The sequence below is a fragment of the Salmo trutta genome, chromosome 6, assembly GCF_901001165.1.
Source record: "Salmo trutta chromosome 6, fSalTru1.1, whole genome shotgun sequence".
In the NCBI taxonomy this organism is placed as follows: Eukaryota; Metazoa; Chordata; class Actinopteri; order Salmoniformes; family Salmonidae; genus Salmo; species Salmo trutta.
In genome coordinates, this window is record NC_042962.1 from 54,978,272 (window position 1) to 54,992,894 (window position 14,623).

Consider the following 14,623-nt stretch of genomic DNA (forward strand, 5'->3'; position numbering starts at 1 on the left):
TCTATCCCTCCTTTCTCTTTCCCCTCCCCTTCTCTCTTTCTCTCTCTCCTTCTTTCCCCTCCTCTCTCTCCCCTCGTCCACCTCTTTCCTCTCTCTGAGCAGCAGGCCATGTTGTTGGAGCAGCAGAGAATCCACCAGCTGAGAAACTATCAGGCTTCCATGGAGGCAGCCGGTCTGTCAATCACCTTCCCAGGTCACCGCCCCCTCTCCAGGGCCCAATCGTCTCCGGCCTCCGCTTCCTCCTTCCCCATCTCTGTCCCGCCCCCTGAGCCTCCCTCCAAACCTCGCTTCACCACAGGTTAGTAGTAATGCTCTTCTCTCTTATATCAATCACATGTATTTATGAAGCCCTTTTCCATCAGCAGATGTCACAAAGTGCTATACAGAAGCCCAGCTTAAAACCTAAAACAGAAAGCAATGCAGATGTAGAAGCATTTTTATATATTTCTCTTTGTCTGTCGCTCCTTTATCCCTCCTCCTTTTGCTCTGTCAGTTAGTTTTTTTCCACTTGTGTGAGTGGATGTGTGTGTGCGTCAGTGGTAATGTCCTGGGTTATTCCTGCAGGGTTGGTGTATGACTCTCTGATGCAGAAGCACCAGTGTATGTGTGGGAACACACACACCCATCCGGAGCACGCCGGCCGCGTCCAGAGCATCTGGTCCAGACTGCAGGAGACAGGACTTAGGGGACAGTGTGAGGTACATTCTAAAGCCTTCAACCGTCCTTCTCTTTGCTATTCTCTGTTATAGTACAATTTCTATTTGTATTTGTAGTCTTCAAACAAGGATGAATTTCTGTTGCTAGGAGTTACCAACTGATTCATAAAAAGACATCATTGCTTATCCTTTCCATGTACTTTGTAATTTGTGATTCACTTAAACTCAGAGAAAATAAAACAAATGAATAGAAAGTAAATGTTGCATGTCTCCATTTTGTGTGTGTGTGTGTGTGTGTGTGTGTAGTGTATCCGTGGTAGGAAGGCCACTCTGGAGGAGCTCCAGACAGTCCACTCTGAAGCCCACGTCCTGCTGTATGGAACCAACCCCCTCCGACAGAAACTAGACTGTTCAGTCACGCCCATGTTGGTCAGATTACCATGTGGGGGAGTGGGGGTGAGTGTTGCTTCTCTTCTTTCTCCTCTTCGTCGTCCTCCTCTTCTTTCATCTCCTCTTTCTCCTCTTTCTCCTCTGCCTCCTCCTATTCTCCTCCTCATCTTCGTTTTCCTCCTCCTCAATGGTCAAATCATTAACCCCGTTTTATATTTTGGCAATGAACCCATTTATCTACTTCACCAAAGTCAAAGTCAACATCCTGACGTGTCTCTTTAACTGTGACGATGATGATTGCAGGTGGACAGTGACACCATCTGGAACGAGGTCCATTCCTCTACTGCAGTTCGTCTGGCTGTAGGTTCTGTGGTGGAGCTGGTGTTCAAAGTGGCCACTGGTGAACTGAAGGTGCGTCCTCTCTACCCTCCTCTTCTCCTTTTCATCCCTCTATCCCTCCATTAAGGTTAGGTCGCTCTACACTTTTTCCCCCCTTCACAAAGAATGCACTCAATCTCTCCCCCTCATGGATGGAGTTGTGGGTAATGTAGTTGTTGTGTCTGGTTCCCAGAACGGCTTTGCTGTGGTTCGACCCCCTGGACACCATGCAGAAGAGAGCACTCCCATGGGCTTCTGCTACTTTAACTCAGTAGCCATCGCAGCCCGACTGCTCCAACAGAGACTCAACATCTGCAAGATCCTCATTGTAGACTGGGTGAGTTTGTGCTGGTCCTTCACCTGACCTTTTAAAGAGAACGTGGGTTTTGTAAATGACTGTAGAATTACCATTGGATGTAAGAAGAAGAAAAAATGGGACAATGGTCATCTGATTGGCCATGTGTGCTGTCCATCAGGATGTTCACCATGGCAACGGGACCCAGCAGGCATTTTACGACGACCCCAACGTGCTGTACATGTCTCTCCATCGATACGACGATGGAAACTTCTTCCCTGGCAGCGGAGCACCCGACGAGGTAATGGTGACAAATCTCATGGAAGCGTGTGTGTGTGTGTGTGTGTGTGTGTGTGTGTGTGTGTGTGTGTGTTCTCATGGCTATTCCTCCCATCCCTTCTCTGTCAGGTGGGCAGTGGTCCAGGAGTAGGTTTTAACGTTAACATGGCCTTCACCGGGGGGCTGGAGCCACCTATGGGAGATGCAGAGTACCTGGCAGCCTTCAGGTAACACTTACCCCGCCAGACATGCCACCAGGGGTCTTTTCACAGTCCCCAGGTCCAGAACCATTTAAAGAAAGTATACAGTATTATATAGAGCCATTATTGCATGGAACTCCCTTCCATCTCATATTGTTCAAATGAACAGCTGTGAGGTGTGGCTTTACCTGTTTTTTTGTAACCAGGTCTTGGTTACACCATCCTCTCCACTACTTGACCTAGATAGTTTGTGTGTATGTATTGATGTGTAGGCTGAGTGTGCCAGTTTTAAATGTATATAGTTTTGTCCTTGAGCTGTTCTTGTCTATTAATGTTCTGTATTATGTTATGTTTCATGTGCTGTGTGGACCCCAGGAAGTGGATCTGCTGCTTTCACAACAGCTAATGATTCTAATAAAATACCAAATATCAAAAAACACCCACCATGCACTGAAGTTGCGAAACTGACCAACTCTCTCTCCCCCTCTCCCTAGGTCTGTGGTGATGCCCATAGCTAATGAATTTGCTCCTGACGTGGTTCTGGTTTCCTCAGGCTTCGACGCCGTCGAGGGTCACCCTCCTCCCCTAGGCGGTTACACCCTCACCTCCAAATGTACGTATATGTGTAAAGTAGCACTGGTGCAATGATATCTGGATCTTTTATTTTATTAGCTGACGCCTGAGGTCCAGACACACAACACGACAGACAAAAGATGATACACTGCATGGCCGAAAGTATGTGGACACCTGTGGAATCCACTAATTTAATGGGGTGTCCACATACTAGTGTATGTCATGCACTGTATTCTTTGCTGCTGTGGTATACAGTGCATTCGGAAAGTATTCAGACCCCTTGACTTTTTCCACATTTTGTTGAGTTACAGCCTTATTCTAAAATGGATTAAATTAAAAATGTTCTTCATCAATCTACACACAATACCCCATAATGACAAAGCGAAAACAGCTTTTTTTATATATTTTGCAACTGTATACAAAAACTAACAGAAATACCTTATTTACATAATTATTCAGACCCTTTGCTATTAGACAAAAAAAATTGCTCAGGTGCATCCTGTTTCCATTGGTCATCCTTGAGATGTTTTACCTGTGGTAAATTCAATTGATTGGACTTGATTTGTAAAGGCACACAGCTGTCTATATAAGGTCCCACAGTTGACAGTGCATGTCAGAGCAAAAAACAAGCCCCCAAGAATCTTCCTAGAGCTGGCCGCCCGGCCAAACTGAGCAACTCGGGGGAGAAGGGCCTTGGTCAGGGAGGTGACCAAGAACCCGATGGTCACGCCGACAGAGCTCCAGAGTTCCTCTGTGGACATGGGAGAACCTTCCAGAAGGGCAACCATCTCTGCTGCACTCCACCAATCAGGCCTTTATGGTAGAGTGGCCAGACGGAAGCCACTCCTCAGTAAAAGGCACATGACAGCCCTCTTGGAGTTTGCCAAACGGCACCTAAAGACTCTGACCATATGAAACAAGGTTCTCTGGTCTGATTTAATTTAAGATTAAACTCTTTGGCCTGAATGCCAAGCATCACGTCTGGAGGAAACCTGGCACCATCCCTACGGTGAAGCATGGTGGTGGCAGCATCATGCTGTGGGGATGATTTTCAGCGGCAGGGACTAGGAGACTAGTCAGGATCGAGGGAAAGATGAACGGAGCAAAGTACAGAGAGATCCTTAATGAAAACCTGCTCCAGAGTGCTCAGGACCTCAGACTGGGGCGAAGGTTCATCTTCCAACAGGACAATGACCTTAAGCAGACAGCCAAGTCAACGTAGGAGTAGCTTTGGGACTGAATGTCCTTGAGTATCCCAGCCAAAGCCTGGGATACAACAAGATGGCCGCCGTTTTACGGTCGCCTAACCAATTGTGCTATTATGTAGGTTTTTTCACGATATTTGTAACTTATTTTGTACATAATGTTTCTGCAACCGTATCTTACAGCAAAAAAGAGCTTCTAGATTTCAGGACAGCGATCACTCACCTCGGATTAGACAGATTTTTTTCAACAACAACAAGCAGGACTCACACGATATTCTCCAAACACCCCACAGGGCAGACATCCAAATTATTCGCAAAAGGAAGTGACGCAGAGGACGAAGAGCCGGATGCCTCGTCCGGACCCGCAGAAGGCGAGTGGGAAAGCTGCCGTTACCGTCAATACTACTCTCCAACGTGCAATCATTGGACAATAAACTAGATGAGGTACGATCACGAATATCCTACCAACGGGACATCAAAAACTGTAATATCCTATGTTTCACGGAATCGTGGCTGAATGACGACATGGATATTCAGCTAGCGGAATATACGCTGCACCGGCAGGATAGAACAGCACACTCCGGTAGGACGAGGGGGGGGGGGGGGGCGGTCTGTGCATATTTGTAAACAACAGCTGGTGCACGAAATCTAAGGAAGTCTCTAGATTTGGCTCGTCTGAAGTAGAGTATATTGTGATAAATTGCAGGCCACACTACTTGCCTAGAGAGTTCTCAGCTATACTTTTCGTGGCTGTTTATTTACCACCACAAACAGATGCTGGCACTAAGACCGCACTCAGTCAGCTGTATAAGGAAATAAGCAAACAGGAAACCACTCACCCAAAGGCGGCGCTCCTAGTGGCTGGAGACTTTAATGCAGGGAAACTTAAATCAGTTCTACCAGATCTCTATCAACGTGTTAAATGTGCAACCAGAGGGGAAAAAAATCTAGATCACCTGTACTCCACACACAGAGACGCGTACAAAGCTCTCCCTCGCCCTCCATTTGGTAAATCCGACCACAACTCTATCCTCCTGATTCCTGCTTACAAGCCATAATTAAAGCAGGAAGCACCAGTGACTCGGTCTATAAAAAAATGGTCAGATGAAGCAGATGCTAAACTACAGGACTGTTTTGCTATCACAGACTGGAACATGTTCCGGGATTCTTCCGATGACATTGAGGAATACACCACATCAGTCACTGGCTTTATCAATAAGTGCATTGAGGACGTCGTCCCCACAGTGACTGTACGTACATACCCCAACCAGAAGCCCTGGATTACAGGCAACATTCGCACTGAGCTAAAGGGTAGAGCTGCCGCTTTCAAGGTGCGGGAATCTAACCCGGAAGCTTACAAGAAATCCCGCTATGCCCTGCGACGAACCATCAAACAGGCAAAGCGTCAATACAGGGCCAAGATTGAATCATACTACACCGGCTCCGACGCTCATCGGATGTGGCAGGGCTTGCAAACTATTACAGACTACAAAGGGAAGCACAGCCGCGAGCTGCCCAGTGACACGAGCCTACCAGACGAGCTAAACCACTTCTATTCTCGCTTCGAGGCAAGCAACACTGAGGCATGCATGAGAGCATCAGCTGTTCCGGACGACTGTGTGATCACGCTCTCCGTAGCCGACGTGAGTAAGACCTTTAAACAGGTCAACATACACAAGGCTGCGGGGCCAGACGGATTACCAGGACGTGTGCTCCGGGCATGTGCTGACCAACTTGCAGGTGTCTTCACTGACATTTTCAACATGTCCCTGATTGAGTCTGTAATACCAACATGCTTCAGGCAGACCACAATAGTCCCTGTGCCCAAGAACACAAAGGCAACCTGCCTAAATGACTACAGACCCGTAGCACTCACGTCAGTAGCCATGAAGTGCTTTGAAAGGCTGGTAATGGCTCACATCAACACCATTATCCCAGAAACCCTAGACCCACTCAAATTTGCATACCGCCCAAACAGATCCACAGATGATGCAATCTCTATTGCACTACACACTGCCCTTTCCCACCTGGACAAAAGGAACACCTATGTGAGAATGCTATTCATTGACTACAGCTCAGCGTTCAACACCATAGTACCCTCAAAGCTAATCACTAAGCTCAGCAACCTGGGACTAAACACCTCCCTCTGCAACTGGATCCTGGACTTCCTGACGGGCCGCCCCCAGGTGGTGAGGGTTGGTAGCAACACATCTGCCACGCTGATCCTCAACACTGGAGCTCCCCAGGGGTGCATGCTCAGTCCCCTCCTGTACTCCCTGTTCACCCACGACTGCATGGCCAGGCACGACTCCAACACCATCATTAAGTTTGCAGATGACACAACAGTGGTAGGCCTGATCACCGACAACGACGAGACAGCCTATAGGAAGGAGGTCAGAGACCTGGTCGGGTGGTGCCAGAATAACAACCTATCCCTCAACGTAACCAAGACTAAGGAGATGATTGTGGACTACAGGAAAAGGAGCACCGAGCACGTCCCCATTCTCATCGACGGGGCTGTAGTGGAGCAGGTTGAGAGCTTCAAATTCCTTGGTGTCCACATCAACAACAAACTAGAATGGTCCAAACACACCAAGACTGTCGTGAAGAGGGCACGACAAAGCCTAATTCCCCCTCAGGAAACTAAAAAGATTTGGCATGGGTCCTGAGATCCTCAAAAGGTTCTACAGCTGCAACATCGAGAGCATCCTGACCGGTTGCATCACTACCTGGTACGGCAATTGCTCGGCCTCCGACCGCAAGGCACTTGAGGGTAGTGCGTACGCCCCAGTACATCACTGGGGCAAAGCTGCCTGCCATCCAGGACCTCTACACCAGGCGTGTCAGAGGAAGGCCCTAAAAATTGTCAAAGACCCCAGCCACCCCAGTCATAGACTGTTCTCTCTACTACCGCATGGCAAGCGGTACCAGAGTGCCAAGTCTAGGACAAAAAGGCTTCTCAACAGTTTTTACCCCCAAGCCATAAGACTCCTGAACAGGTAACCAAATGGTTACCCGGACTATTTGCATTGTGTGCCCCCCCCCCTACCCCTCTTTTACGCTGCTGCTACTCTCTGTTTATCTTATATGCATAGTCACTTTAACTATACATTCATGTACATACTACCTCAATTGGCCCGACCAACCAGTGCTCCCGCACATTGGCTAACCGGGCTATCTGCATTGTGTCCCGCTACCCTCCGCCAACCCCTCTTTTACGCTACTGCTACTCTCTGTTCATCATATATGCATAGTCACTTTAACCATACCTACATGTACATACTACCTCAATAAGCCTGACTAACTGGTGTCTGTATATAGCCTTGCTACTGTTATTTTCAAATGTCTTTTTACTGTTGTTTTATTTCTTTACTTACACACACACATACATACCTTTTCAACACTATTGGTTAGAGCCTGTAAGTAAGCATTTCACTGTAAGGTCTACACCTGTTGTATTCGGTGCACGTGTCAAACTTTGATTTGAATTGAACCCGATCGAACATCTCTGGAGAGTCCTGAAAATAGCTGTGCAGCGACGCTCCCCATCCAACCTGACAGAGCTTGAGAGAATCTGCAGAGAAAAATGGGAGAAACTTCTCAAATACAACTGTGCCAAGCTTGTAGCGTCATACCCAAGACTCGATGCTGTAATCGCTGCCAAAGGTGCTTCAACAAAGTACTGAGTAAAGGGTCTGAATACTTATGTAAATGTGATATTTCAGTTTTCTATTTTTAATACAGTTGCAAAATTTCCCAAAAACGTTTTTTTGCTTTGTCATTATGGGGCATTGTGTGTAGATTGATGAGGAAAAACATTTATTTAAAATAAGGCTGTAACATAACAAAATGTGGAAAAAGTCAAGGGGTCTGAATACTTTCCAAAAGCACTGTATTGATGATCCCTCTCTCTTCCCCTCCCTTCACACACACACCCTCTCCTGCAGGTTTTGGGTACCTGACGCGTCAGCTGATGACCCTGGCGGAGGGTCGCGTGGTGCTGGCATTGGAGGGAGGTCACGACCTCATGGCCATCTGTGACGCCTCCGAGGCCTGCGTCTCCGCTCTGCTGGGCAACCAGGTGAGGGAAGGAGGGAGAAAGGTGGGGGGGGGCAGGAATCAGGAAGGGTAATGATCAGACTAGATCATTTATAGCGGTCTGGTGAAGAACTGTGAAGGAGAGGGAATGGATGAATTGTGTGTGTCCAGTTATCAGATAGCACAGTTTGACAGTGTGCATGTGTTGTCCACAGCTGGATCCTCTCCCTCAGGTGCTTCTGGAGCAGAGACCCAACCAGAATGCTGTGTCTTCCATAGAGAAGGTTATAGAAACACACAGTGAGTACCAAGCACAGTTTCCTATCTGAGATTGAAGAGGCAGGAAGTTCTCCCTCAACTTACTCCTGTCTTAAAGGTTGAGTAAGTTAGATTTTTTTTGTCCACAAATGTATCCATATTTCTATTAGATGTACTGTAAATAGTTTATGATTAGTGATTGCCGTAATTTAATTATTCATTAGATACTGCTCCTTATTATCTGAAATCTAATTTTAGCTATCGCGCTAGCAATTCAGGCCAAACCTAGCATTGAATCATGGGAATTTTGTTGCGCTATGCAGACATTTTCTTTCTTCCGAGGCATGTGTTGCCAGGCAACCCCCCGGACTTGCCAGGGCAGGCCTGCCCCTTCCTGGGCCTGGGCTATAGCCAGTGTGAGAAATGTTTGTGCTCTGAAACTAAATAAATACTACACTCTGACCCACAAAACATGATAGTGCTAGACAAATCAAGGAAACATGATAGTGCTAGACAAATCAAGGAATGTGAACTTCAAAGTATGATGTAGTTTTATTGGGATTTGCAGCTGTTGTTGGTAAGTCATGAATCTGCTAGCTTCTACAGTAACTTACTGGTCCTTTAACATTGTTCTCGCTCCCTCCCCTCTCGCTCTCTCGCTCCCTCTCGCTCTCTCGCTCCCTCCCCCTCGCTCGCTCCCCCTCCCACTCGCTCCCTCCCCCGCTCGCTCGCTCCCCCTCCCACTCGCTCCCTCCCCTGCTTGCTCCCTCCCACTCCCGCCCGCTCCCGCCCCCTCCCGCTCGCTCCCTCCCGCTCGCTCGCTCCCCCCCGCTCGCTCGCTCCCTCCCCCGCTTGCTCCCTCTCGCTCCCGCCCGCTCCCTCCCACCCCGCTCCCTCCCTCCCACCTGCTCCCTCCCGCTCGCTCCCTCCCTCCCTCTCTCGCTCCCTCTCTCGCTCCCTCCCTCTCTCGCTCCCTCCCTCTCTCTCGCTCTCTCCCTCTCTCGCTCCCTCCCTCCCTCTCTCGTTCCCTCCCTCCCTCTCTCGTTCCCTCCCTCCCTCTCTCGTTCCCTCCCTCCCTCTCTCGTTCCCTCCCTCCCTCTCTCGTTCCCTCCCTCCCTCTCTCGTTCCCTCCCTCCCTCTCTCGTTCCCTCCCTCCCTCTCTCGTTCCCTCCCTCCCTCTCTCGTTCCCTCCCTCCCTCTCTCGTTCCCTCCCTCCCTCTCTCGTTCCCTCCCTCCCTCCCTCTCTCGCTCCCTCTCTCTCGCTCCCTCCCTCCCTCCCTCCCTCTTTCTCCAGGTAAGTACTGGCGCTCCATGCAGCGTGGATCCCCCAGGCTGGGCCTGTCTGTGCTGGAGGCTCAGAGAGGAGACTCGGAGGAGGCTGAGACCGTCAGCGCCATGGCCTCTCTCTCCGTGGCCAACAAACAGAGGTAGGTCACCATAGCTACTACCATCCGGTTCTATTGAGATGCACCCGTTTTGCTGACGCACCTTTCTCTCCTCTTGTTCCCCTTAGCAGGTCGGAGGAGGAACCCATGGAGGAGGAAGCACCATTATAGGGGGGGAAGCATAAGGGCGTCGCACCGTGACTGTCGGCCTCTGCAGCTCGGAAGACTACCTTCTGGAGAGTCTCGACTGTCCCATTCATTTAGTCCCTCCGCGCCGTGCCTATCACCTTGATTGGCAGCTCCTCTGCCAATGAGGGAGAGGGATGGGCTTCAGAGTAGGGAGTCAATGGGGATAGGAAGGACGGAAGTGACAAAGCGCTGCAGCCAGACAGCTCAGCGTGGTCAGCTCACCGTGACTCTAAAGAGACGTTTGTTTCTGCCAGTCAGACTGAGGCAGCCCCAGAAGACGCCCCCAGAAGACACCCTAGCACCGAGGCAGGGCGTGGGTACTCAGAGTGGAGAAGGAGAAGGGAAAGATCTGGTGCTTTACAGAGCTCCCCCGTGGCCAAATATGGAGACAGAGGACAGGACAAGTCCGGCTGTCACACACAGCTTGGACATTTATTTTCTCTCCTGCTTTTGTCCTCCTAAATGGAGGACATGCTACTGATGGAGATGGTGGTTACTGATGAGAGATGGCGGACAAAAAAGCCCCTAGGAGAATTGTTGGGCTGTCATTGGCTGAGGACAGTAGACTTGACTGTGGTTGGCCGTTGAGCAAGCGGCCTTTGCCGTTATTGGATGATGAGGCTATTGGATCTTTGCCTTATTGATGCAGCTGGTAGTTCTGTGATGGAGGGTCCACCAATGAGAGAGTGCCTTTGTGAAGCTCTGATGGATTTCAGGATTGAGTCAGAAATGAAGATTGCCTTAAATGATGTTCCTGACCAGGGGAGAGAGAGAGAAATACATTTTCCTGTTTGAAAGAGGACAGGATGGTGGAAAAACTGATCTTTCAGCATGTTTACCAGGATTGTGACGTAGACAGCGTTTGTCTCTCACAGCCTCTTTTAGGGGTTATTATACTTTTGGATTGATATATTTTTCTGTAAAAATGCTTCAAAAAGGTAGTTGCAAGCAAACATTTGAAACGTTCAACCTCCAGTTGATTCGTAAAGCACTGTTGAAGGTTAGCCTTATGTAGCTTCCCTTTATCACATAACGAATCGCTAACGAGAAAAAAAAGCATGTCTCACCAGAAAGACCTGTCGGTTGCGAGGTTAGAAGGTTATCCAAAAAGAAGTAGTCAAGCAACAAAAAAAGCCAAAGCATGAGTTTGCATCCAGCTCTTTCGTACCACTAGTAACAGCAGGCATACACAGTATTGCTACTGGCTTTCTCAAACAAGGCTTTTGATACCAAGCACACTGTTCGGGAGGTAACGGATCAAACATGTATATCTCAACCTTTAGTTAAATAATTATTCAATTCCAATGTATTGTTTGGCAACTACCTTAGTTAATAGTTACTATAAACATCTTGTCATGTATATTGAATTGAACATATTGTAAAGCCAAGTGTTAATTTGCCATCTTTGAAACTATCATTTCCACATCAAGCTAGTCAATCGACTATACCATCATCAACTTTTCATAATCAATGATCTCAAGTGTGTGACAATTCTATTTTTGGCATGTATTGAAAATCTCTAATTTTTAACATACATTTTATATTTGCGTATTTGTCATTTTGTGTTACTCTGTACAGTTGATGTGCCACTTGCTCTAGGTGTCCTCATCATGCATTGGGATGGAGATCAGCCTTTCTACTTTATACCATGATTCCAGCAATTGTCTATTTACTTACAGAATGATCCTGTTTACAGAGAAGTTGTACATGGGGAAACCTAGAAATATATTATATACGTAGCCTACATGAGAGCTATGACGTTGTGAAAGAGAATAGCTATGGCAAAGATGGTATCACTCCAGTAAATAACTCTAAAAACCTTATGTGGAGGGTTGAGGTTGGCTGCACTGTTTTAAGCTGGCCCTGGTTGGAGCAGGCCCTGCACTCAGCAGCACTGTTTTAAGCTGGCCCTGGTTGGAGCAGGCCCTGCACTCAGCAGCACTGTTTTAAGCTGGCCCTGGTTGGAGCAGGCCCTGCACTCAGCAGCACTGTTTTAAGCTGGCCCTGGTTGGAGCAGGCCCTGCACTCAGCAGCACTGTTTTAAGCTGGCCCTGGTTGGAGCAGGCCCTGCACTCAGCAGCACTGTTTTAAGCTGGCCCTGGTTGGAACAGGCCCTGCACTCAGCAGCACTGTTTTAAGCTGGCCCTGGTTGGAGCAGGCCCTGCACTCAGCAGCACTGTTTTAAGCTGGCCCTGGTTGGAGCAGGCCCTGCACTCAGCAGCACTGTTTTAAGCTGGCCCTGGTTGGAACAGGCCCTGCACTCAGCAGCACTGTTTTAAGCTGGCCCTGGTTGGAGCAGGCCCTGCACTCAGCAGCACTGTTTTAAGCTGGCCCTGGTTGGAGCAGGCCCTGCACTCAGCAGCACTGTTTTAAGCTGGCCCTGGTTGGAGCAGGCCCTGCACTCAGCAGCACTGTTTTAAGCTGGCCCTGGTTGGAGCAGGCCCTGCACTCAGCAGCACTGTTTTAAGCTGGCCCTGGTTGGAACAGGCCCTGCACTCAGCAGCACTGTTTTAAGCTGGCCCTGGTTGGAGCAGGCCCTGCACTCAGCAGCACTGTTTTAAGCTGGCCCTGGTTGGAGCAGGCCCTGCACTCAGCAGCACTGTTTTAAGCTGGCCCTGGTTGGAGCAGGCCCTGCACTCAGCAGCACTGTTTTAAGCTGGCCCTGGTTGGAACAGGCCCTGCACTCAGCAGCACTGTATTTGGTCTCTCTTCCACACATCACTCTGAACACAGAAAGGGGAACACTGATTTGTTTTTGTACTGTATTGTTCCTGGCTGCACTGTAGCTAGCTAGACTCAAGAAAAGCATGGGGCATTTTAAAGACACTTAGCTTTCGCGTTTTACTTCATTGGGACCAACCAAAATGTCATACCGAGGTTACTTTTGACACGATAACACACTGTTGTTGCTTGATAGCATGGTTACTGCTGTGCTGCCATGGTTACTGCTCTGCTGCCATGGTTACTGTACATTAGCATACCTCAATTTCAGAAAATGCTGTGACATCACTTCTTCCTGTTGTCGCTACATTAGTGGGGTTGTTAAGAAACCAGATGATATTAGTGGGTAGGCATGGTCTCATTGTAGTTCAAACTATTCTCGTCCCGAGTAAATAACTCCTTTTACTTTTCAATAATGTTTTTACACTAATTTTGGTAGTATCATGTTTCCTTTTCATGATTTAGTAAACATTCTATTTATTTTTGCTTTGCTTTGTGTTTGCTCTGACTCACCATTCCTATGAATTGTTTCAGAGCCCCAGGTTTTGGTATGTTCCTTTAAAAAACATTTCTTTAACGTTTCTGCTTTTTTTCTTTCACGGCCTCTAATTCTCTGCATGGTTTGTCTGTCCGCATGCCTGTCTGGCTGTACGTCTGTGTAACACTGTATTTGCACAGTAGAAGAAAACTGGAGGACTAAATCCCAACCCAGAAAACCCAGCGTGAATGTCTCTTCTTCTTTGGTGTACTAAGGATACAAAGGACTTAACTTGTCAAAATGAATTCCACATTAGATTTTAAAAAATTCAAATGCTCAGTTTTTGCAGGGAAATTACCCAGCAATTAAACAAGATAATGGACAATACACTTGACTATGTTTAGAGTAAGAGGAATATGGATTAGCTAGGCTAATCTCCGAGTGTATTTATGCTGGCTTCACATGCTCATGGGAAATGGGGAAGTGGGACAATTAAGTCCGACATGATTGTGTTTAAGTGCTTTTGAAGTCGGAACATTTTTAGCTAGCTTATCAAGGTTGCTAATAATAAAGTTAGCTAGCTTGCTTAACATTGACAATATGGTCAAACTAGCTACGTTCTCCATATTGATGAGGTCATAGTTGTCAAACTGATTTGTTATTTTTTTGGTTGAAAAGGTTAAAGGTCAGTGATGAAATGTCACAACTCGCCAACTCGGGCAACAACATTTTCTCAGTTTCCCACTTGAAATTCTGACTTGGAGGGTCACTCAAGTGAAACTTCTCAGTTGGAAATAGGAACTTCCGATACCACACGAACGTGGCATTACACCCATCTAGACTGCTTGTCTCTCCCTAAGAGTGTTTCTAGAGTGTTGGGGACAGACACAAAGTAGACAATGGCTAAAACGTCAGACCTTTAAAACACTCCATATGTGGTTGATTGGAAGGGAATTTTCTGCAGACTCTTATCCACTTAAGCCAGTTGTATTTAAAACCACTGTGGTTAAAAAGAGCTATTCTCGGTTTACATATGTAAATGAAAAAGTTATTTTTGTTTTCTTTCCATTCCATTGTTACAAATGATATCTTGTTGGGACCTATATGCTTTTGACATTTTGTCTCAGACATAAACTCTAAAATATATTTCTGAAAAATGAAGTTGTCTTGTGTGTTAATTGTGATGCTATATTTATGAATCCAAAAATGTATAGTTAGTCAATATGTTCTTGAGTATCAAAGGCCCTGTCCAGAAACCACAACCTTCCTAGGCACTGGTGTAGATCTGGGCCAGTATTCACAAAGCATCTCAGAGTAGAGAGTCCTGATCTAAGATCAGTTTGGCCTTTTTGATAATGAATTACTAAGATTACTGGACAGAAGATCCTAGATCAGCACCCCTACTCTGAGACCTTTGATCCATACGACCACTGAAATGATTAGAGACCCCGAGAGAGTTTGGGGAGAGAGTCTCTTTGTTTGCTACTCGCTGGGTGAACCATGTACCTGCAGGGTGGTCGTAACAGCAGCGTGACACAGCGTAGTGTAACTTCCCCTGGAGTTTCACTAGATGTCAGC

The 14,623-nt window shown here is 47.5% G+C and overlaps 1 protein-coding gene across 1 annotated transcript in view; it reads left to right on the plus strand.

The window, feature by feature from the left end:
* Nucleotides 1-14,206, plus strand: part of LOC115195160 (histone deacetylase 4-like) — a 67,146-nt gene extending 52,940 nt beyond the window's left edge. Inside the window, exons 13-24 of the mRNA XM_029754959.1 lie at nucleotides 19-298; nucleotides 565-698; nucleotides 963-1,112; nucleotides 1,350-1,457; nucleotides 1,618-1,761; nucleotides 1,901-2,020; nucleotides 2,128-2,225; nucleotides 2,693-2,811; nucleotides 7,924-8,057; nucleotides 8,230-8,314; nucleotides 9,567-9,699; nucleotides 9,786-14,206. Coding sequence (XP_029610819.1) covers nucleotides 19-298; nucleotides 565-698; nucleotides 963-1,112; nucleotides 1,350-1,457; nucleotides 1,618-1,761; nucleotides 1,901-2,020; nucleotides 2,128-2,225; nucleotides 2,693-2,811; nucleotides 7,924-8,057; nucleotides 8,230-8,314; nucleotides 9,567-9,699; nucleotides 9,786-9,828 — 1,548 coding nt within the window. The 3' untranslated portion in view covers nucleotides 9,829-14,206. The remainder of the gene's footprint in view (nucleotides 1-18; nucleotides 299-564; nucleotides 699-962; nucleotides 1,113-1,349; nucleotides 1,458-1,617; nucleotides 1,762-1,900; nucleotides 2,021-2,127; nucleotides 2,226-2,692; nucleotides 2,812-7,923; nucleotides 8,058-8,229; nucleotides 8,315-9,566; nucleotides 9,700-9,785) is intronic.
* The last annotated feature ends 417 nt before the right edge of the window (nucleotides 14,207-14,623 follow it).